Source organism: Cantharellus anzutake (genome assembly GCF_015039405.1).
Source record: "Cantharellus anzutake strain C23 chromosome Unknown EI90scaffold_25, whole genome shotgun sequence".
NCBI lineage: Eukaryota > Fungi > Basidiomycota > Agaricomycetes > Cantharellales > Hydnaceae > Cantharellus > Cantharellus anzutake.
The window spans coordinates 585,909-608,374 of NW_024066975.1; the positions used below are offsets into that span (position 1 = coordinate 585,909).

Below are 22,466 nucleotides of genomic sequence, written 5' to 3' on the forward strand. Positions count from 1 at the left end.
GCGTGAAAGGTACCGTATACGAATCCGAATTGTGCTTGAATTCCTGGATATATATATATAGTTTCTAACATCCCCGGGAGATCACAACCGGATTGTAGATGTAAAAAAAAGGCAACAAGATCAGCTCATAGTATGGGATACCCAAGTGGCGCCACCTATTTCCCTCACATAAAGCGGCTAATTGCACGTTGAGGGAAACGGTAAAGGCGTCACTGTGGCCCTGAAACTGCAACTGTGCGATGCGCGCAGCGTTGCACAGGTCATTCAAAGCATGGAGTATGAGTGTTGGGAGGGGGATCTCCGTTGATAGGTCATGCTCAACGATGGCCCGGCAGAACTCAGGCTCGTCCTAGTGTATTCGCGTGATCCCTCATTCCACGGTGACCACCTTCAACGGATAAGTAACCGTACGTATCCGATACAAAGGGAAGCGAAAAGAGTGACGGATGGGTTAAGTGAACGGAATTAGAACTTTCCAATGATGCGCATACATGTGCTCCGGGTATTGTACCCACCATGCGCACACACGGTAATGTACAGTGATGTTTCCTGGTTCGCCGTGTCGTTGCCTTTATGCAACTATATATGGTCGATCTTTCGCCGTATAATTCACTGGTTCTTGACTATGCTTTCCATTTCAAGATTGAACAGCGATAATATTGTGGGAATCCCATTTGGGTTATTCATCTGCCAATCTGAATGTGGGTGAAGTTGCCTTCCATTTGTGTCAAGAGCCGCCCTTTGTGTCTTCAGTTCCTAACAAAACAGTCAATACGATCGTGGGTGGGATACTCAGGAGGCTCATGAATCGCCGCAAATGGGACAAGCAGAATCGACTGAGGGATCCCAGAATGATCGGGAAGTGCAGGAGGTAACACACGGCTATATTCGGCTACAGTAGGGGCTTAGGTCACGCATGATCTTCCCACTCATCTATTCACCCCACAAGGAATGCATGTAGGTACGAGGTATAGGGGTGGTGAAATGAACTGGAGTGCTGGCGAGGTGTGTATCCAAGATATTCAAGCCATAATCCTTTACCGGTACCGGAGAGCTCCATTCCGATCTTTCGAAATTATATATAGAGTAGTAATTGCTATGCTCTGCGCGACATTCTCAAATGCCCGGGGTCGAACACATGAACACCGCCCTTGCTAAACGCCTTTTTCCATGTGGCCATGTGGACGGAGGGGCGCTGCACTCGGTCTGGGGGTCTGCCGTGGAGATGTGGGTTTATTACAACTCCATTGATACAAGCAAAACTTGACTCGTGTGCTCGGTAACCATGCCCGACCAAATTCCACCTCGTGGAAAATGGCGCAAAAATTAATCCATAGGTACAGGCCAAGTCATGTAATCAAAGGGAGACTATTGGGATATTTAAATCTCAAAAAAACAACCTCCGGCAAACATTATATTTCGACCCCACAAACACACGCGACCCCCCACACGTGGGGTTAGCTTGAGGGCATTGATTAATGTGGGAGCATTCTCTCGCGGGCAGGGCAACAAGCAATTATGCAGTGACTCTCCGTGATCTGGACACCAGTACTACGTAACGATCATTTCGTTGAGTGTATCAACCTAATTCAGAAAAACAAAAACTCTAATCCAAATCAAGAACAAGTCCGAGATACGGAGCGGACCTTACATACACACAAGGACGATCTGCCCGCCACTCTCCCACTCACACAGCAGTTCGGGCCCGCTCGGTGCATACAATTAACGAAAACCCGGCCAAGGAGCGTCTGATTGGATTTGTTACCATATCCCACACCCCCACAATCAACTGGAATCGACTGCGCGCATTCATGTACAGTAGATGACTCGACGCTTTACACTCCAGAAAACCATCCTCTGCATTTTTCAACTCGGCACGCGGCGATCGGGTGCCGCTCTCGCGCCTAGTTCCGATGCGTAATCGTCACGGCTTGGGCGCGGGACGTGCACGTACAAAAACTCATAGGTGTCTCCCTGGCTGTGTGCAATATATGTGTGGAGGCCGCTACTAGGTTGCTAAGGATCAAAACTCGACCGCATCAAGTTAATCCATCAGACAGCGCCCAAACACGCGGTGTCAATAGATGGATCAAGCATATTACAATGGTTTTTAAAAAAAGGGACAAAAATGGTGTAATGAAACTTGCCTTGTTGCGACGGGTAACGCCGGACCTGGCATCAACATCAGCATTGGCGTAATTCAGTTTGATGCTTAGGATCCGACGTCGACACCGCGCGCGCACCCCACATTTGGGGCCACACACACACACACACACGCGTAATCCCTACATCAATGGAAAACACCTTAGGCCTGGGAACACTCGTTCACGTAATCGTGATTATTCCACTTACAACAATATGCATATACATGTCCATCCACTGGCACCGCAGCCACTGCGCGCGGTAGTACCATGAGTTGCGCAGTAGCTATGCATTTAACATTGGATTACACATGCACACACACCGAAGAAGAAAATGGGCTGTCCGATCAGCACAATTAGTCCTCTTAGTTGATCGGTATCATGAGGTAATTTATGCCTACACATTGCATGCACACGCAATATATACCGCGAACAGGTAGCCAGATAGGAGGTGCCGGCTCTCGAAAGATTATCAAGGACTGATATGTATGCTACGTATATGCATGCCGCCGTTGCGCATTATATTGTGAATCTCCTTCATGCAACCTCACACCCCCGTAATTCCACACACTTGGGGTCATTTATGATCATACAGTTGCATTCAACTGGACTATATGACATGCTATAGTAGTAAAGGGAGTAAAAAAAAAGAGAAAGAAACAGCAACCGAGGATTTTTTGAAGCAGAAAAAAAAGTTCAGACCAGCAGACCTGTGTATATCATCAAGACAACTACTAAAAAAAAACGACAAAGAAAAACGATTACTTGTCACCTCCATGTCTCTTGGATCAAGCGCCGAACAAGCTAAAAAGATCAAGCACAAAAACAACAAAACGCGCGAGCAGACGACCTGACAGCCAGACGGAAGAATCAATCGGTCGATCGGTCGGCCGAACTGAGTATGGGTGAAACATACGGCTAGTTTGAGGGGAGAAAAACAGAATGGGTCGATAAGGGACGCGCAGAAAATAAGGAAAGCATACAGTACGTTACAAACACACATTCACACCATGGGAGTACAGTAGGCCCAAAGGAGAAGAAAGGGAAAAAAAAAAGATGAAACGAAACGAGGTAAGAGTGGGAGGAAGGAAAATGAAGAGCGAAAAGCAAGCAGCAGTCCCGATCAGGAGGGCGAGCGAGAGTTGGAGAGGCAGAAGGGGGGAACTTTAGCAGTAGTCAAAGAGCGGGGATGGAACCGAAGAAGTGAGCGAAGAGGGAAAAAAAGGCAAATGTGTATAACGATACAACGATCGAGGTTTAGGATCAAGGCGGTCTTGAAAGAAATAGTGTTGTAACCAGCGAAAGACGGTGGTGAACGATGAGGATGTGAATGGAGCGGTAATCAGACCCCCGGACCCCCCTCCCGAACCATCAAATCACCCACCAGATATCACCGCGGTCTCCGAGTGAATACTCGATAAATGGGAAACTTGCAACAAATCAAGTGGCGGAAAACATTACGGGGGGGGGAGGGAGAAGAATATCAACGGCGAGTATTTGTGCCTAAGAGGCTAAGGCAAAAGGATCCTATGTAAATCGGGCCAGCGAGGAAGCGATTCCAAATGTATACCAGAATGCGGGGACGCAAAGGGGCAAAGGAGGTGGAAGAGCGGGATTTAAAGACACAAGCGGGAACCCAGTTTTCAAAAAAAGTCCAGATCTCCGCGGAGATCCTGGCTAGAACTTCCTCTTTGCACGTGAAAGGGAGAGAGAGGGCGAGAGAAGAGAGAAGGACAAATCCGAACCGCCGGGAAGTTTTAGTTCCAGGTTAGGGTCCAGTCCCTGTTTTGCTCAAGCTTTCCAAGATTCCAGATCGCCTTGTGGCTAGCCTCAACCTTCCCCCTTTTCCCAAAAATTGACCCACATTGAAAGAAAAATCCCGACTGGAAAGAAAGGAGGAGAAAAATGGAAATATCGATATAGACGGTTCCCAAAATCGAGATAAGATAGATGATGAGATCGAAGGAGAAGTTCTACTAGTTGAATCCATCTTCGAAGGGAGAAGAGGGGGTGGAAGGAAATTAGACGGAGCGAGGGATACAGGTGTATGCATCTGGAGTTGGGGGGGGGGGAACTGGGTGATGACACGGAGGGGAGGGGGGACTGCGAAGGAATGATGATGCACTACGACTTTCCTCCATCCCGCTGCCTCCCTCTCGATCCGCCACTCCCCGGCCCCGACCCCGAACTTAAGCCAATACCACCACTTGTAGGCCCATGTACACCTCTATAATGCTGACACAAATTATCGTACCGACTAAACTCCCGTCCACATCCAGCAAACGGGCATTCGTACGCTAAACACACCATCATCATCATTATTATTAGCATTTGAAAAAAAAAAACGAAAGACAAGGATCTGCGAAACTTACGTTTGTCATTAGTGTGTATGCTTCGGATGTGCCTCTTCAGATGTTCAGCCCGAATATAAGCTTTCCCACAGGCCTCCACCTCACAGACGAACGGTCTCGAACGAATATCGGTGTCCGACGTTGTGATCGTCACACCTGTCATGATCCCCTGTGACTGCGGAATGGTATTTGCACCACTATGGCCATTATTGGATGCACCATTGAGGTCGATGCCAAGTCCACCAGACGGGGGGTGGGGGTGAGAGGGAGGATGACGATTCCGCATAGCGGCATTGAACGAGTCTATCGTCTCAATGACACCAACATCAACTCCCATTCCCATTCCCATTCCTACTCCCATAGCTCCATGAGCATTCGAAGCTCTCACTGACCGAGATAACGGATCCGTTGGCATTCCGTTCCCTCTCCCCCATGCTTCAAGGCTCGAGGTCGTCGTATCAACAAAGAACGACCCTCTCGCTCCATTAACACCGTTGACGCCACCACCACCACCACTCAACATCCCGATCGTGTTCCCATTCCCCACACTCCCCGGCGCAACTCCCGTCCCTCTCCCCCTCCCCATCTTGGTCCCAGCACCAGCGCCACCGACGCCAAAACTCGTGCCGACACCCCCAGTCCCACCGAGAGCCAAAATGTTCATAGCTGCACCTGTCATTCCGTCCCTCCCCCTCTCACCCCCACCTACTCCCCTTCCAATACTCCCACTCCTCGTAAGCCCAACTCCTCCCACATCTACACTTCTCTCTCTACTCTCCTCACCCTTCCCCCCGACACCAGCAACACTGGGTACCTGCCTCCCTCTACTCTTCTTGATCAACCCAGGGACAGGGGCCGGTGAAGGCACATTAACAGGTCTGGGTATATCAGGATGGGTAGGTGTCCCAGGCATCAGGGGTTTGCCACTCGCTGAGATCGAGATGGGGATTGGAACAGATGCCGACATAGTGGGCATGGAGTTGTTGTTGGAGGTGGACGCGGATGTGGCGGAGGTGTTGTTTGTGGTCGAAGTGGCGTTAGCATTTGGATGTCTAGGAGATGTTGAAGAGTTTGGGTTTGAGTTCGAGGCGGAGGCCGAAGGATAGGGATGAGGCGATGATGTGGTTGAGGTTGAGTGGGCATAAGGGTGTGAGCGTGATGAATGCGAATGGGAATGATGATGGGAACGAGGAGAATGCATATGTGAATGAGAATGAGTCGAACGAGAATGGGATAAATCCTCGGACATGGACATTTGGGCCTGGCGTGATCGGGATGCTGCTCCTCCATTTATGGGATGTGAATGTTGAGACAAGGAGGAATGCGAATGGGTACTGGGCGACGCTTGCAGTGGTTGCGCTTGTGAATGGGGATGTGACGAAGGAGCCTCAAGTTCGAACGAATCGTACGAACGATGGGAATGAGAATGAGAATGATTGGACGATCCTTGGGCGACATTGGCGAAGCGGGTGGTGGTAAATTATACGAGCCCGTCGCTGGTTGAGCAGAGATGGGTACAGACATAGGGACGACAGACGTTGAAGTAGAAGCGTGTTGACCATGCTGTTGCTGCTGCTGCTGCTGCTGTTGCTGTTCAATCCTCAACGTGGATAGCTGCGAACTGACTTGATTCAAATGCGTTGGCCCTCCACTCCCTTGAATCTGGCCATCGGAATACGGGGAGGGATAATTCGAGGACCCCCCACCCGCACCTGGCGTTCCTCCCGCAGTCGCACTGGGGAAAGTCTGCATCGGCACAGGACTTAACGGATCGTGAAAGCTAGCGGGTGACACCGACCCAGACAGCGAAGACTGAGAACCTGGTCGATGAATGTCTGCGTAGTAGGGGGATGCGGAGGATGGGTCGTGTGGCTGTCCTTGTTGTCCCTGTGTGTGTGGCGGCGGATAAGATAGTAGTGGTTGTGGTTGGTAGAATGGATGAGAAGGGGGCATAGGTTGTAAATCTGGAAGAGAAGACGAGAAAGAGTATGGAGATTGTCCCTCAGATGAACCACCCCAATCCGAACCTGGAGTGCGGAATTGCGTATGGGGATCTGGTGACAGTTGGTGTGGATTCTGATGATGGGGCTGTTGCTGTTGCTGGGGGACCTGGTAAGGCCAGCCGTTAGCGTCGTGAGAGGTTGTGGTTGGGGGAGGAGGTAAAGCGGACGCAGAACCATCATATGAGGAAGGGTGCTGCAAGGGATGTTGTGGTTGATAGTTATTATCGCTCAGATAGCCCGCGGAGTGATACTGTTGAACAAAACGGGAGATGACAGACAGATAGGGTTAACAGGGGAGAGATGCGCCGCGAAGGCGCGCGTTAAGCAACGAGTCCGTAAGATGTCGGTCATAGCCAGTCAAAAAAAAAAAAGAAGAGGGGGGGGATCGAGTTTGTGAGTGGATGCTGCTTTTCCCAAAAACGATGGATAAGCTCACGTACCGAACCATCTGATATTGACTGAGTGTCAAACTGCTGCTGCTGCTGTTGACTCGACTGAGGCTGGGGGGGCTGCTGAGTGTTGAAAAGCGTATGAGCAGCAATCAACTGGTCATCAAAATGTGCAGGGTGAGGATGAGAGCCTGGGATGCTGTATGCACCAGGAGCAGGATTGTCATACGACGACGTTGGTTGTTGCTGTGGTTGTGGATCATAGTGCACATCGTAGTGAGAATGAGTAGGGTTATACATTGGAAAGTCGAGAAGAATGAGAGGGTCGTCGCTGCTGAGAGATGAGGAGGAAGTAGAACAAGCGGAGGAGAGAATGGAAGACGGAGTCAGATGTCGAGGTTTGTGGGAGGAGAGCATTCAATGTTGTGATCGAAGAGTTGTCACTACACCTCTTGGAAAGTATTTACCGCGGAAGGAAAGATGGAAGGGGAGGACGAGAGGGACGCCAGGGAAGTGAGTGAAAGGAGGTAATTATACCACGATATTCTTGCCGTTCGACACTAGCAGTCGGGACATGACCATTATATATAGAAACCCAAACTGGTGGTAATTCACCTAGGAAAAATTTATATTATGTAACATTCTGCTTTGAATAAACATATTTGTTATGTATTTGTCCTCCACATCGAGCGTGCGCAGCCACAGGGCATTCCCGATCCGAAGGCTGTGACAGAACATTCTTTGCCTTGCCCCAAGACAAATCTATCCATCCCGGCGTCTTCTTACTTTACTTTTCTCCCTTCCACGTATGTACGTGCGCCACTGCGATTCACTCTTCAACTCTAATTTGTAAACCTGTAATTCCGCACTCTCAATAATCACAAACACCCTTCGGCAGGTCCCTTCTCATGATTCAATGTTCTCATCCGGTCTATAAAACGTTTTCCGTTCTCCCCCTTCCAATGTTCTATTTCGGCATTGTTCATGCTCACATGAGTTACCTGCAAATGTCCAAAGTGGGTCCCCATTCTCACATTCCATTCCACGCGCACACAATTGATCATGGAGCCGTATAACGTGGCGATTGAGCGCTCACTGTCACACGTGGGACAACTACCGCACTCGACCGTTTAGGGCTTCACACTCTTCCCGGCACCCAATGACCGCCCGCTCTTCCCTCCCTTTCCTAACATCCAGCTCTTAGCAAATAAAATCCAGCTTCCGCGGCATTTCCGTAAAGGAAAAGTCTGGATTCTGCGCACATTCCCGCAATGTGCTCTCTTCGATCTACAGGGTACGATAACTGTAAATCTCCCTATACACACACCTGCCCGAATTCTTAGAGCTAGCGGAGAGGTCACTAAGTAGCTGCCGTCGGCCTTCACTTCTGCCCTTAGCCCATTCAGTCACTTCCCTTGCTCCCGCTAACAATATCGTGTTCACTTTTCTCGTTAAATTCCCCACCGTTTTCATTGTGTCCATCCACTCACTCGGAATACACCCCCATCATTTGCAACTGCGCCAGCCTCGCCCGCCCGCCGCCCGCGCACGCATGCACAACAACAAAACAAAACGGAAAACGACCCAAAAAAGAAATGAAAGTTGAAACTGATCTCCATCGAGTCACTTCCGAAAAGTACACACATGCTTCTACGACTCTGAAATTCTTCTCCCTTTCGCGCTTAACTTTCGGGTCATGTCCTCCGGACTGAATGTCGATCCTGAAATCCTGGTCACCTGCCCTACGTTATCGCATTGAATACAGCGAAGGGATAACACAGCCACGACCCGCTTCAACAACAATTAGCTTACTCAGCGTGTTTACGCGCGTAATCCAAGTTCCATAAGTTGAATCGACACAGCCTTTCGATAACGTTGAAGTCGCGTTTTGTGCTCCGTAGCCCAAATGCTGCAACATTGAGTGATACTCAGGCTCAACCAGTCACACTGTGCTAGATCCTTCTACATATCGGGTAGCCCAAATCCAAACTGGGTTATTTCTTCTTCGCTTCTCTTCGCTTATCTTTCTATACACTTTTGCGTCATCCGGTGCTGTTGAACTCTCCCAATCGATCGTCCTCCGGGTTGAATCCGCTATGATACACTTTTTGCACAGGTCCAGCAAAGCTTAACGATCATTCCCTCCAAAGCGACTCTGACTCATCACCCGGAGGCACTACGGCTTACCAAGATCCACCGCTCATGTTCCTCCCCGGGAAGCTTTCAATATAATCCGTAATGAAATATCAATTCTGGCGGTATTTCCATTCCCAGGCTCAAACTTCGGGTGACGCTCTGCTGTACCGCTCGCTCGCTTGCCCATGACTATGGAAACCATCTTGTTTCATTCCATATTCTAGTGTCCTAGACTTTAGATGATTCATCTTCTCCCCTTTTCCCACCAAACGACCAAACTAGCTTCGATTTCCGTGGCTTCGCGCTGATCATCACAACTCCTCCCATCACACTCATCACGCGCTTCTGTATATCCCTCCACATCAACCGAGCGCTCTAGTAAACACGCCATACTCGATTCCGCTGGCTGACCCGGATCACTGCTCGGGCACTACCCCATCCACACAACTGGGATCTAGCCTGTCTGTACAATAGTCCTATTGATATACTGTATCACAGCATACAATATAATTCATTAACCCCCAATTGCCGACATACTAAGTGATTACTCCGGGCGACAGCTTCCACTGGCTGAGACGCCCATCTATCTCCCTTTTCCCGCTGTAAATGGCCCTGGGATTCTTTCGCCTAGGCTTGTTCGATTAGATCAACAACCACCCCATAATTATGTACGCGATTTTTATTTTTACTGTTCAAAAATTTGGGAACAAACCTGATCGCATGCAGACTATGTTTTAGATTCCCAACGAGTTCTCCCCCGCGCGGGAGGTGCAGGTTGCAGCAAGACGATTTGTAATACCAATGTGTGTTATATTGTATCATACCGTTGCCCCGCCAAGCCCATTCTTACCGCGTCCATACCACATGCTGTGCATGTATTCACATGCGTATGGCATGAAAGTACGCTTATTGCACATAATAACACTACTACATAGTGCAGTGCAGATATATCGATATTTTCAAACTGGCAATTTCTCCCGGGCTCCAACCCCCCCGTATGACTTGGCGAACAATCACATTATGTGCTAATTAATGTTTTCTTCTATGGGGGAGGAGTTCCGCACCACGGTGCTTGCATGGGCGCCTATCAAAACAACTTTCCTATTCTAGTATTGCTTGAAGAAGCATTATGGATCGAAGCGCATTACAGTACTTACTTCGGTCCCTGGCCGCTCTTCCTTTCGCGTCGTTACCCGAAATCCCACCACTCCCCCCCTGTTTCTCCTTGCAGCCTTAGAGGCCTTTTTACTACCAGTTCAGTTAATTCATGAACGACCCTTCGAACGGTCACTCACTCACTCACTCAACAACAACTCCGGGAGGAACACTGTTCCTCTGGTGATTCGCTCATCTAGTTTGGATCCGAACTTCATTTGCAAATCATCTTATCTTTTCCCGGCGCGGGGGGCGCGATCCGTTCTTGACCCACAGTACTCACTACTCGCGTGTGCCACCACCAGCGATTAACACATGGGATCGGGATCCTCCGAATTCGCGTGTCAGTGTGCTTCTAGGCATCACTGCTCCGCGACGGCTTTATACCATAGTGAGTGAGTGAGTAGTAAAATATATGATTTCTATCAACAACAAGAAAAAAAAAGGTAAGGGAAATCCCCATGTCCACGGCATTGTCCCATTCTACAAACGTGCCCTCCTTTGCAGCTGGGGATGCTTACTACTAGATAAGCAGGTCTGTACAAGCGCCCATGAAAAAGTTGCCCCTCGACACTCGAATAGATCCCTATAACTCGCGACAGTTAGCCTTATAGCAGTCCCCTTTCGCGCAGGAACAAACGCATGACATGACATTGAGAAACTGCTTCTCAATCTCAATATACTATGTCCTCCCCCGCGTTCTGCGTGTGCCAGTGAGGGAATCCATTAGAACACTCGCTGTTTTTTTCCCCTTCCGTTCGTCCGGGCGGTGGAGTTGCTGACGGGCGTGTACGGATCGTTGCTGCCGAAAGCTCTTCTTCCAAATCTTTCCCCGATTCGGGAATTAAAACCGGTGAAGAGGGGGGGAATGGAGGACGGAGGATGAGGACCGGGGACGCACACGGTACCCACTACTAACATGGAAATGCATATAATTCGGATCAGAAGACGTACATGTCCTTTGATGTGGGCGTTGGGCCGGGAGACACTGGTATGAATTTGGGTCGTGATATACGCTGGTACAATAGAGGGTTTTGTTCGAGAAGCTGCGATCGGAGGATGCGTCATATCACTACACTCTGCTAACTCGTATTGTAAGCAGATGGGAAATTAGATTCGTTCGTTTGTTTCTGGGATGGGAAGAAGTTTGGGGTATTTCTGGGTTGAACATGAGTCCCTGGAATTCTTCGCTTGCAAACTGGATTTCCTTGTAGTAATTCGCTGACGCGTGCATGGGAGCAATCGCGTCCATTTGATGACCAGCCGAGAAGCTACAAGCACATTATTAGCTGCGCTTTGTTGCGGCACACATTAATAACCTGCGTGATGGACGATGGTCGTAAGACCTGAATTGAGTGGCCTAATACACCCTTCTTTTGAAAGCCGATCCAGCGATATTGTCAGACAGAACTAGTACTCACAGGGCTAGGAATGAGTGTATCTAAGGCACAAGAGTAGATAAAATATTTGGTTAAGATTCCGTGTTGAATTTTCATTGTTCGAATAGCTAGGTTGATAGTTTGACACTTCATGTTTCACCTCGGGGGCCCCGGCCTCGGCTCCGTGATATCGCTTCGCTTGCATTCATTCATTGACACTCACCCATTTCCGTTCCGCCTGCCCGCCCTTGGGTCAAGTTCAGAACTTCTCAGGTGGTATAACCCAACCTGTTTTGCACATTATTCTCCAACCTCTCGCTTGACACCTCGGCTCCGCGCGCACGTCCAACCATCGGATGGTCAGTCTAACAACTTCCATCTCATTCTACATCCAACCTCCACATGCACAATCTTATTATCTCGCACGGCGACTTCTTTGCTCACAGTACTACTCAATAGAATTTATTCAATCGAAGTTGCGCGCGAACCAGTGATGAACATTACTATGACAACGTCGTCCGCACAGCCGCACATGGCTTATCGTTGTATGATATAATATGATGACAAACCATCCTCCGGGTCGCCGGCGGTGCCGTCGGCAGTCGGCTTTTGTTAGCCCGCCTATACCTTGGACAGTCACTTGCCCGAGCAAGCTGGGGGCGATGTTGCGTCCGATTCCAATATGTACAGCGGTAAGGGTCTGCCTCGGGGGTGGATTGAATCGAATTCGTAAACTAGCTGTAAGTTTTTGAAGCACTGTTCCCGACCCGGCACGACAACATGCATCTTACGCTGCTTCCAGGTCGCTCGATCAGTGGCTGGTGCCCGGCGCTCGTCATATTATCGATTTTTTTGGATGTACGGAGCAGGTATGTAATCTTTGACATGGGGATCTTGGCAGATCAGGTGCGTATGTCATGTTATGGCGGTTAATTGATGGTAATTGAGTGTGGGTCATAGGAACGGTATTTTAGAATAAACCAGGGGCATATCAGCGCTCAGTTCAACTGAGGAGAGAGGAGAGTGAAGTAGCTTTTAAGCCATCCATGACTGCGTCCATCAAGGTAGACTCCAAGAAAGAAATCTACAGTGAAAACGTCCGTGCAACAACAATCGCGCAACCGGCCTCCGGGAGTTGCCGGAGACTGCCAATCACATGGTTGTTCGTGGCCAGTACAAGTAATTCCCGAGAAATTCTAACATGGTATACCGGTAATCCGGGCCCGTTCTGGCTTAGGGTCTTGGATGGGGTCCCATATCAGTGGCGTCATTTGCAGGCTTCCAATGACCACTTATGGCATACCCGAATCGCTGGCCACCCATGCCTATTTTGGCAGTAAGTCACACACATTCGCACCGCGGCAAAATTAGTACTTAGTGTATGCAATTGCCATTGTAGGAAAACCAGAGAGGGTCATGGCCGTAGTCGCTCTGTGTGTAGCCCTCGATAAAATCATCGAACAATGGCCGGAGCCTTTCTCCGACGCTGATATGATCATATCCCGCCGCTTAGCATTCGGGGGGGAAACACCAATTTAATGTCCATGATAACATGGGCGCTTAATGCCGCTTTGTCATTTCCCTCCGTGGCAAATGAAACTTGTTTAGACGCGTTGAAGAGTCACCCAATTTGCTAGCTCGACTTGAACTGAGTCAGCAAGTTACAAGAGGCGCGCATTGAAAACAGCACGGTCTCTTTTTTTTGGTCCTCCCAAAAAATCGGAAACGGATTTCAGCCTAGACTCTCCAGCTTGTGCGCTTTGCCCGTGGCGGGGGATAACATTGGGTCAGTATAATGTGAATTACCATTTGGCAGTGCAATTAATAATCTATACCTGATCAGTCTATGGCCGGTCGCGCAGTAGAAGGCGGACGCCGCAAGGGTTAGCCGTTCATAGTACCGTTCGCATATCAAGCTTAGCTCTGTAAGGAAAACATTTGTCGTCCTTTTTGATCTGTGTTTTGATCGTGGCTCCGTTTGGGTATGTATGAAACGCCCTCAGCACAGAATATCGAAGCATTGCATGTTTGCTGATGGTTTCCCTGTGCTAAGTAGTGATGGCTGGGGGGGGGGGAAGTACGTAGCATAGGGGCTAATGCACTGGTGTCGCACTGATTTACGTCTGCCTGATTAAGGCACCTTGTTTTTGTTTTTTGGCCAGAAGCGCTGTAAAAAAAAGTCATGATGCGAGTATCGGACAAATTCCTCTGAGGAAATGACCAAACTAGTTAGTACTGATGGAATGGTAACATGATGTGGACAAGTGCGGAGAATAATCAATGATGGGTGCGCGGCGTTAATTTGTGCAATTTCATTTAGTGGCCATCTTTTATTCCAGTCATAAGGCAATGAAGCAACTTTCGACAAGGGAAAAGTCAATGTCCGTGGTTTTAGGTCTTGTATTTTCTGTTGCATATGTGGGAATCATCACGCCCTTCATTTCCATCATTCATTTTGGGGCTTGTACAGTTCTGAATTTGCGTTTGAGTCTCTCGCAAGCAGCTAGATAGCTAGATATGTTTCGAACTTGCAATCGAAAATGCTAGGTGTAAATTGTGCCAGCTCTAGTGAATCAACGTGGCGCGATCTTCCTGTGACTCACTGCAAGAAAGGATGTGTTTGGTCTTTCTTATTTCCGATAAGTCGGATATATCTTTATTTGCGCGTTATGTGCCTGTGTGTTAGCTGGTAGTGGGTATATGCAGCTAGCTTTTCATATCATACGGACATGGAAGGCGCTAACCTAGCAAGTGCAATCCAGCAAATGAAGGACGTCGCCTTATCAATGACCACTGGGAGCCGTTGCAGCAGAAGTCCTGTCTGTGATTGCTCGGATTTTATAGGGGCAGTTTCCTTTGGAACTCCGATACGCGAAACTTTTTTGTATGTTACAGTAGGGAAAGTTGCACTGTTACGTTGGCACATTCGACCGCGGAGGAATAATCACTCCGCCACCTAGGCCGCACGCAGATATCAACATTAAACGATCACCGGGGAGTGAAAGCATGCAGGCGGCATGGCATAATGCCCAGTTGCCTAAACAACGACCGTCCAGACATATGCTGTGACTGCTGTATGAACTTGAAGCCAGAATCAAGAAGAACGGTGCGCATGATTGCTCCTGTTGGATTGTAGCTATTCCGTTATATATTTTCGGAAGTGGGTAGCCTAGGTCAAGCATTGGAGTTAGGGTGGCGGCCATGAATCCACACGTCCCCCCACGACGAATCGAGCATCGTCCCTAGCTGAGTATATAATATACTTTGGTTTCAGATTTTCGTACGTTTGATCGGGAAACGTCCCCAGTCCAAAGCGCACGTTCCTGTCGTCAGATTCACGTGGCGTAGGATTGCCCGGCGCAAGATAACTCGGGATGATCGCGATAGGGCCATAGAAAGATGGCTATTTGATAGTCTTTGGGTGCAGTGATAACTTTCTAGCGATGGTCGGCGTTAGTGGCACAGATATCTTGGCAAACACCCGATCATTCAAAGGTTGATAATGAGTTTTGGGGTACTATAATGATCACCCATTCTTTCGACGCCTTCATGATCGGGATTTCATTAATTGTACACACCACTGTAACTACGGACACGCGAGGCCCGGGTGTGTGAGTGTGAGTGGCGGGGGTCAGGGTGAAGCTTTATCTTATTCTTGATTTGGATTAAAGTATGTGAATGACCATGCCCTTGGGGTACACGCTGATACCCGTGTGTGGTGCGTGTATATGTTTGTTAGGAATATAATAGCTGTGTGGGTAATGGATATTGATTTAACTCGGCGCCGGGTCAAGCCGCGATTATTGGCATGAAGTGCGTAAGAGGAACTAAAAATCTCAACGATCAGTTAAATTTGATGCGCGATTTGGCCGTTCCTATCGAGCGGTGCTTTCGTATCACTAGCGCCACAATGTAGAATTCGCCGGTGAACCATTAGCAAACTCGAATTATGCAAAGTAATGCACCGCCGTTGTTGATCGCAGGACGGGCACGGATTAAATATAGTCCAACGGCCCATCTGGCTCCGTTCGCCATAGATAAACGCGCTGGACACGGCATCCCATGCATGCAACGCCGAGTGCATGGGTATCGTATGATGCGTAGCATTGCGTAAACGTGGGAGATTGGAATAAAGCGAAGGATGTGACTCCCTCGTGGCAAAGGTGTTATCCAGATAGTGGGACAATATCGGGCGCTTCAACCGCGCATAGTCGCAACATGTTGCTGGCAATCAGGGACCTGAAGCGCTCGCACTTGTGGGATAAGGAGCAAGCAGCGCGATTTATTTGGTTCGAGACTCGAACCAAACAACATGACACTCTAACAGGTGTTAGGCCTTGGCTCGCGTCTCGACGGTGAGGGAAGCGTAGGCTGCCTTTCCGAAGATCATTCTGCCCCGGTCTGATCATGATCTAGCCCAAATCTTTGCTCTGTATCGCTTGTTCGCTTGTCTTGGTCAGGGTGCCTCAACGTGGGTATTTGCGGGCTTGGTAATCACTGTACCGTTGTCGTTTTTCTGTGTTCCCACTGGAAGCAGGGGATTCTGGGCTTTCCGAGATGCTAACCGGCTACGGTCGTTGTGTCAGTAGGGTCCCCATTGAACTTGTAGGGGGGAGGGGGGGGCAACACTACTGTGTTAATCCATGTGGTTTGGACTGTGAGGTGTGACGGCAAAGGTGATTCAATCATTTGTTCCATCACGAGGGCTTGGGCTGCCTGTGGAACCCTTGTACCACCTTTCCATGACACTAGCTGGACGAACTTCGTCGCACCTCTTACCATGTCGCCTTCCTTTGTCTTGCCTCTCCACTCCTTCCGTCTCGAGGTGCAAATATGTTCCTCCAGTAATTGAATGCTGACATGTTTGGCCGAGCTTGCGAGGCGTTTGTACATCCCGTCAGAACGTGCTGGGATAGGTCTCGCTTTGTGGCAACATTTTTTTGGAGCAAGAGCAAAGCTTCTGAGCTTGTAGAGTATTGCCAGCTACACTATATACTGTAGATTTATGATCGATCTGTGGAACTGGACGTATGTGGAAGAATGGTTGGGCCAACGTTGTACTACCTTGGTTATGTTACCTACTAAAGTGTGGTTTCATAATGAAGTTGAGGAATAGGCCCTTTGTGTCTTGGTGGCACTAATGATGAAATGGACGGATTGTTTAGGTAGGTCGCCTTTATTCGTTCGAGTCGTGCTGGTGGTAACCTCCGATCGACTCCAGCAATCGTTTCTCAAACTGGTCCCAGATACGGATGCATCCTCGGGGATGCCCCAACAGCTGTATACCAGTTGAAATACAGAGTAAGCTGTTAATGCCTAGCCTGAGTGATCGGTGGTGAAGATGCAGACCGGAGTTGTCACGCGGTCATTAGGGACTGCCTACGTAGTACCTACCGATCGCAGATGGGCAAGGTGGATATCAAGCTTGCCCATAGCAAAGCAACACGATCAACAAGTAACATTCCTCGGAACGTCACCACCCACAGGCCGCAGTGCCCCAGACCCCACCATGTTCGCACAACCGATACCGACCCTTTACAATGCTAGGAACTTCAAAGGGCTCCGTTGATGATTCATCGACGCTGAACCATGCTATGAAACCCAAATTAATGGATTCAGGGATCTACCAAGGCACATACAATACAGAGTGCCCGTGGCGGTGGACAAAAGTCAAAGTGTGAGCGGTAATAATCAGGGAAAAAGCATACTGGGACCATAAAAAGCTAACAAATTATAAAAGGAAAAGAAGGGATGGGCCACGATACTGTGGAAGCGTGTCATCGGCTGTTACACACGAACGAGGAAAAGCTGGAATGACTGGCGATCGAGACAACGGGATCAAGAATAGATGGGGGGAAGATTCTACCCTTGATGGTATTGTCACTCCAATCCAACATCGCCTCAAAAGGTACAACGGGTGACCGGCAGGCCGCCAGTAAGCGAATGCCCACATTATACGCACAGGTGATCTCGCGTGACAGTATCGTTCTTTTTGTTGTCGGTCCCTGGAGCCGTACAAATCAATATAGTTGATGCAATTCGCACGCCGTCTTCTCAATCTGTTTTGACCGTGAAAATTCATCCTTTGGGATCACATCCTCAGATGACCCTGCTAAAGTTAGCCACAACTTCAAATAGGCCGGAACACATCTTCCGGGCGCACGTTCACGACATGGTCTCTACACATACATTGGCGCCGAGAAAGGCCAAAAGAAAAAGAGTATGGTCATGCCATCTCTCTGCAGTCTTACAATATTGCTCGATATCATCATAGCTTGAATCCCACCTATGCAATCATCAGTCACCACTCACAACGTCATACGTTATCGCATCATAACGTACCTCCTTCAAAGTCTCCCCAACAGTCTGACGTTTGAAATACTTCTCGCCAGGGTTCAACAATTCGTTATGGTTGTCCGAATAATCGGTAAGGCCATCGGCAGCGAGTAACCTTCCAAGGCCGCCGATGGAGGGTCCGGCGGCGAAATCCTGCACAAGTTGTTCCTTAGGGATGACGTTCTTGATGAGTTCTCTTCCCAGGACTTGCTCGAGCTCTGCGGTGTATTCATCCCAGGATCTAAAGGAAAAGCCAACAAGGATACGAGGGTGTTGGGGAATGTCATTCATCTACCAAATGAGTACCGTTCATCGTACCTATTATCGTCCCAAACGCGAACCTTATCTGGGAACTTCGCCGGGTCCTGAGCAGCGAGGATGACGGCTTGGAGTGCATACTGCACAATGTGTTTTTTGGCAGTGAAGACAGCCTTATTCTTGCCGGAATCGGGTATGTGCACCGTGTTCGGCGCAGTGAACCATCCTGATCGTAGGCGTGAGCCACATTTAGTCCTTCGATCCTCTGGCAAATGTTGGCTCATACGTACCAGAGATAGGCAAGAGGATTATATCGGAGAACACCCCGACGACAAAGACGACTGTTTTAAGCCCGGCTTTTCTGGCTTCTTCGACATGTTCGGTCTTTGCGTCGAGAGGCGGGAAGGGGTATGGGCTGACATCCAAGTCGGTGCCCCATTCTGATGGGAAGTACACCTTTACTTTGGAGGCGACGGCTGGGTGAGACACGTGTGATGAGTGAGGTGAACAAACTATAGTGTATCCATGAAATGATGAGAGAGATCGATCGAAACTTACCGGCTTGAACCAAACTCTTTTGAGCGGCCTCCGTTGATTTGCTTGCCCCCAAGGCGCTTACCAGGACATCGACACCCTCTAATGCACTCTCCAACGATGCAGGAGATGCATAATCAACTTGTACGATGGTCACTTTATCCGATGCAGCAGACTTGAGTTCGTCCTTTGGGGTCGAGCTCGTCAGGATCTTGAACGCGGCGAACTGACCCTCGTTAGCGGCCTTGGCGAAAACTGGAACTATGGATTTCCCGAGGTACCCAGTCGAACCTAGCAAGCGATGTCACATACATCGCAAGCTCATCTCAACAAGGACTATGGTCCGCAGGGATGAGGGCCTCACCGACTAGCGCAACGACTGGCTTGACGCTCGTGCTGCTTGCGCCGCTGCTCGCACCGTCATTCGCACCTTTCCCTCCTAGGTGCTTGCGCATCGATGAACGTAGTTTCTGAAAGAACGGAATTTTGAACGATGAAGAGTCGATGATGAAGAATTTCTGAGGATGGCGGCGTGCAAACAAAGGTGCGATAACACCGATACAGCTATATATAATGCTGAGGGTGCATGTCGAGTGATTCTATAAGGCCCAACTGAACACCTTGATGAATAATCCGGCTTCGAGAAGCTAGAGGCCGGCCTGTGACGAGAGACCGCGACCCGTGTTCTTTGGCTCTTCCGTAGCGGACCCCTGCAAATTTTCGCTCCACTGCATTCTAAATACCCCTGATATAGACTTCACAGTGGGAAGAAGATATCACCCATGCAGCCCAAGTTTTTTCTAAATTGCGGTGTTTTATTTTTATTTTTATTGGTGGAACAGATTTCTACCTGGGGGTTTGGGTTTAGGGGGGACGGGAGTGAAATTGGGATGTTGTATCGAGCCAAACCTGTAACTCCACCGTGGGGAATATAACAATATAACAATAAATTCGGACAACTCCGCTACAAATGCGTTTACGCACTGAACGTCACGTGAGTGTGGGGCTCTGATCTGGGGGATCGGGAATACCCACTAAAACCCCACTGGTACATAGCCAGTTAGCAGGGATGTTTTTGAAGAAAGTTCACGTTGCCCCGCGGGACTTACTCCGTGAGATCCAACTGAATGATACAGTTAAGGTCACAAGACAAGGACATAAAATCATGGACGAGCCTGGCATCGAAACCAGGACCTCTCAGTGTGCTACCATTACACAACTCGCCCGTTTGACCATGCCGGTATAGGCTGTTAAACTCTATACCGATGGGAACAGATATCCATTCTCCAACAGTTTTCGGGTGCGGTTACGAGGTCTTTCCAGGTTTCCAGGACTAGATTTTCTGGTAAGGCCTTCTTTCCATATCTCTTGCTGTTGGTGAGGATTCTCTCACTTTGCAGCCTTTCGTTTAGGGCAGACTTTATTGTGTTGTGTGCCTCGTGTTTTGATATTTCGATGATGTTTTCCTCCAAGCTGTTTATCACTCTGTGGCATCTTAGCTTCCATATCTGCCATGCCCCTTCCAGTAGGAGGATCTTTAGGGCTCTGGTTTTTCCAGACATTATTTTTCCATCTTCCTCTGTTAGCGTCCAGAGAGGGGTGGTGTCAGGGCCCGGCCCTCATTCCGTGACGGGCCCAAGGGGATCCTCCAAGTCGCTGGGGTATCTAGTCCCAGTCCGAGGTCTTCAAACTCACTGAAGGGGCTAGCCCCAGCCTTCACAGGAAATGAGTTGAGAAGAAGGGTAACCTTCTCAACCTCCTGTGAAGCCACTACAAATGGGAGCCGGGAACTATACAGTTTTCGGCTCTTTGCCAACTTTCCATAATTGGCACCCCCCCGTGGGAAGATTCTGGGCGAGCAGCTTGCCCAGAAAGTTCCCACGGTTGTGGCTGTGATGGTTTCTGGGTGAGTAACTTGCCCAGAACGTTCCCATGGTCTGCATGCATGCGGGATTGTGGAACAGTGAAGGGAAAAATAGGAGAAAATGGGGGAAGGGTACCTGAGGGTGTGTGGGGTCAGGGGCTGTGCCCTGACATCACCCCCCCTCTATGCCGCTTTGCCTTGAAGTGGCTGTGGTTCTTGGTTGGCGGGGTTCTTTTGTCCTTGACGGTTTGGGGGCTTCCGGGTGGGTCTGGTGGAATTCCTTCATGAGGTCTGGGGAGTTCTCCAGGTTTTCCCTGGGGAGCCATTCACTTTCCGAGTTTGGCCAGCCCGAAAATTTGACAAAGTACCAGAGCCATCCATATCGGTACCTGGAGTCCATGATTTTCTCCACCTCATACTCCTCTTCCCCATTTACGATGTCCAGGCCCGGGGGTGGGTCTGTCTGGCGTTCAGCAATCCTGTCGGGGGCATAGGGGCGGATGTTTGTGACCGAGACCACTGGGTGGATTCCCCTCTGCTGGGCAGTGAGCTGTAACTTTACCGCTGCCGGGGATACTACCTTAACAATCTGGAAGGGGCCAATCCACTTGTGATCAAGTTTCTTGGTTGGCTGGTCTGTTGTGTAGTTCTGGGTGTTGAGCCAGACCTTGTCCCCAACTTGGTATGCTGGTGCTGCTCTCCGGTTCCTATCGTAATACTGTGCCATTTCATCCACTGCATGCTCCAGTGCCGCTTTTGCCTCCTCCTGCATTTTCATCATCCAAGAGGCAAAGTCATTAGCCCCTTCAACTTCGGATGTCCGGGTCGGCTCGGTTCCCATGTGTGGATGCTTGTCAGGGCACGCCCCACCTGACCCCGCGCCGCGCCGCCCCACTCCGCTCCCCCGCTACCACTCCCTGTTTCTTCCTTCCCTTTTCCTTCTTTGTTTCTATTCCCGTTCCACGGTCGACTTCCCCTTCTCTATGTATTACTACACACCTAACCCCGCTCCCCCGATCGCCGCGCCTGCCGTGCGCATTCCCGCTCACAGAGCGGCACACCTCCGGTATCTCCCACGGAGATACCCAGAGGAGTGCGGCTGTGTGCGGGGATGACGTGGCTCCTCCCACGTGACCTCAGCCGCATGTATATAATAGCACCTGGGGTGGGAATAGAAGAAGCAGCCTTCTTCTCAACTTCCCACTTCAGGTAAGTACTGTAGCTCCCCCTTTTAATGATAATTCAACTTCCCACTTCAGACTAAGTGGTCGGGGACACTCACCCCACGACGGGATTGCCGCTACGCACAGCCGCTACTCGTCTCACCGAGTCCCGCGCGCAGGGACCTCGCTGCTTTCAGAGCCGTCCCTGACAGCAGAAGAAGGCTTCAACCTCATCTCCCCCGCCTCCCCCGCTATGGTGACCAAAGAGCAGTATGACGAACTGCTGTCCCGATTCCACGAGCTCCAGGCCATTGTAGAAAGCCAAGCTCAGAACCAACCCCAGCCGCGCCCGCACCAGTGCCGGTTCCCGCACCAACACCTGCACCCGCCCCCAGAGCCAAACTGCCTAAAGTCGCCCCCCCCACTGCCTTCTCTGGAGCAGCCGAAGACCTTGACCGCTTCAAGGCCGAATGCGGGATATATTTCCATGTCCGGGCAGCGGAATTCCCCAACCCCCTTTCCCAGATCCTCTTTGTCCTGTCCTATATGAAGGGAGGGACTGCAGGGGCGTGGGCGATGCAGCGCACCATCGCGCTACTGATGACGGGCTCTCCCCGCCTCACCATGGACGAGTTCAACATGGAACTTGACGCCATGTTCCAAGACCCGAACCGCGAGGCCACAGCCAGACAGAAGCTGGCCACCCTGCGGCAGGGCAGCGACTCCGTGGATAAAATCATCCAGGAGTTTGAGATCC

The 22,466-nt window shown here is 49.8% G+C and overlaps 4 protein-coding genes across 4 annotated transcripts; all 4 read right to left on the bottom strand.

Moving 5' to 3' along the window:
• Nucleotides 1-4,265: 4,265 nt before the first annotated feature.
• EI90DRAFT_2921397 (uncharacterized protein) lies at nucleotides 4,266-5,405 on the bottom strand (the record flags this gene model as incomplete). Its single annotated transcript, XM_039054773.1, has 3 exons — nucleotides 4,266-4,438; nucleotides 4,514-4,648; nucleotides 5,255-5,405. 3 exons carry the CDS (start codon nucleotides 5,403-5,405, stop codon nucleotides 4,266-4,268), a joined length of 459 nt encoding a protein of 152 aa, XP_038915774.1.
• Nucleotides 5,406-5,690: 285 nt separating this feature from the next.
• On the bottom strand, nucleotides 5,691-7,475 carry EI90DRAFT_1105231 (uncharacterized protein). The gene is made up of 2 exons (XM_039051506.1): nucleotides 6,936-7,475; nucleotides 5,691-6,745 (listed from the first exon to the last, which is right to left on the bottom strand). Exons 1-2 carry the CDS (start codon nucleotides 7,299-7,301, stop codon nucleotides 5,783-5,785), a joined length of 1,329 nt encoding a protein of 442 aa, XP_038915775.1. The 5' UTR covers nucleotides 7,302-7,475; the 3' UTR covers nucleotides 5,691-5,782.
• Nucleotides 7,476-16,114: 8,639 nt separating this feature from the next.
• On the bottom strand, nucleotides 16,115-16,447 carry EI90DRAFT_3124065 (uncharacterized protein; the record flags this gene model as incomplete). The annotated part of the gene is made up of 2 exons (XM_039063678.1): nucleotides 16,115-16,270; nucleotides 16,334-16,447. 2 exons carry the CDS (start codon nucleotides 16,445-16,447, stop codon nucleotides 16,115-16,117), a joined length of 270 nt encoding a protein of 89 aa, XP_038915776.1.
• Nucleotides 16,448-17,729: 1,282 nt separating this feature from the next.
• EI90DRAFT_1105358 (uncharacterized protein) lies at nucleotides 17,730-19,436 on the bottom strand. Its single transcript, XM_039051507.1, has 6 exons — nucleotides 19,047-19,436; nucleotides 18,707-18,973; nucleotides 18,439-18,624; nucleotides 18,209-18,374; nucleotides 17,897-18,131; nucleotides 17,730-17,840 (listed from the first exon to the last, which is right to left on the bottom strand). The coding sequence occupies exons 1-6, from the start codon at nucleotides 19,135-19,137 to the stop codon at nucleotides 17,823-17,825; spliced, it is 963 nt and encodes a 320-aa protein (XP_038915777.1). The 5' UTR covers nucleotides 19,138-19,436; the 3' UTR covers nucleotides 17,730-17,822.
• Between the last annotated feature and the right edge of the window lie 3,030 nt (nucleotides 19,437-22,466).

Bases quoted from the DNA above. Each gene is read 5' to 3' on its own strand.
- EI90DRAFT_1105231 (XM_039051506.1), bottom strand. From the start codon at position 7,301: ATGCTCTCCTCCCACAAACCTCGACATCTGACTCCGTCTTCCATTCTC. The intron at 6,746-6,935 runs GTACGTGAGCTT...TTTGTTCAACAG, and splicing joins AGTCAATATCAGATGGTTCG to TATCACTCCGCGGGCTATCT.
- EI90DRAFT_1105358 (XM_039051507.1), bottom strand. From the start codon at position 19,137: ATGCGCAAGCACCTAGGAGGGAAAGGTGCGAATGACGGTGCGAGCAGC. The intron at 18,974-19,046 runs GTGAGGCCCTCA...ATCGCTTGCTAG, and splicing joins GCCAGTCGTTGCGCTAGTCG to GTTCGACTGGGTACCTCGGG. The intron at 18,132-18,208 runs GTACGATGAACG...CTTTTCCTTTAG, and splicing joins CGCGTTTGGGACGATAATAG to ATCCTGGGATGAATACACCG.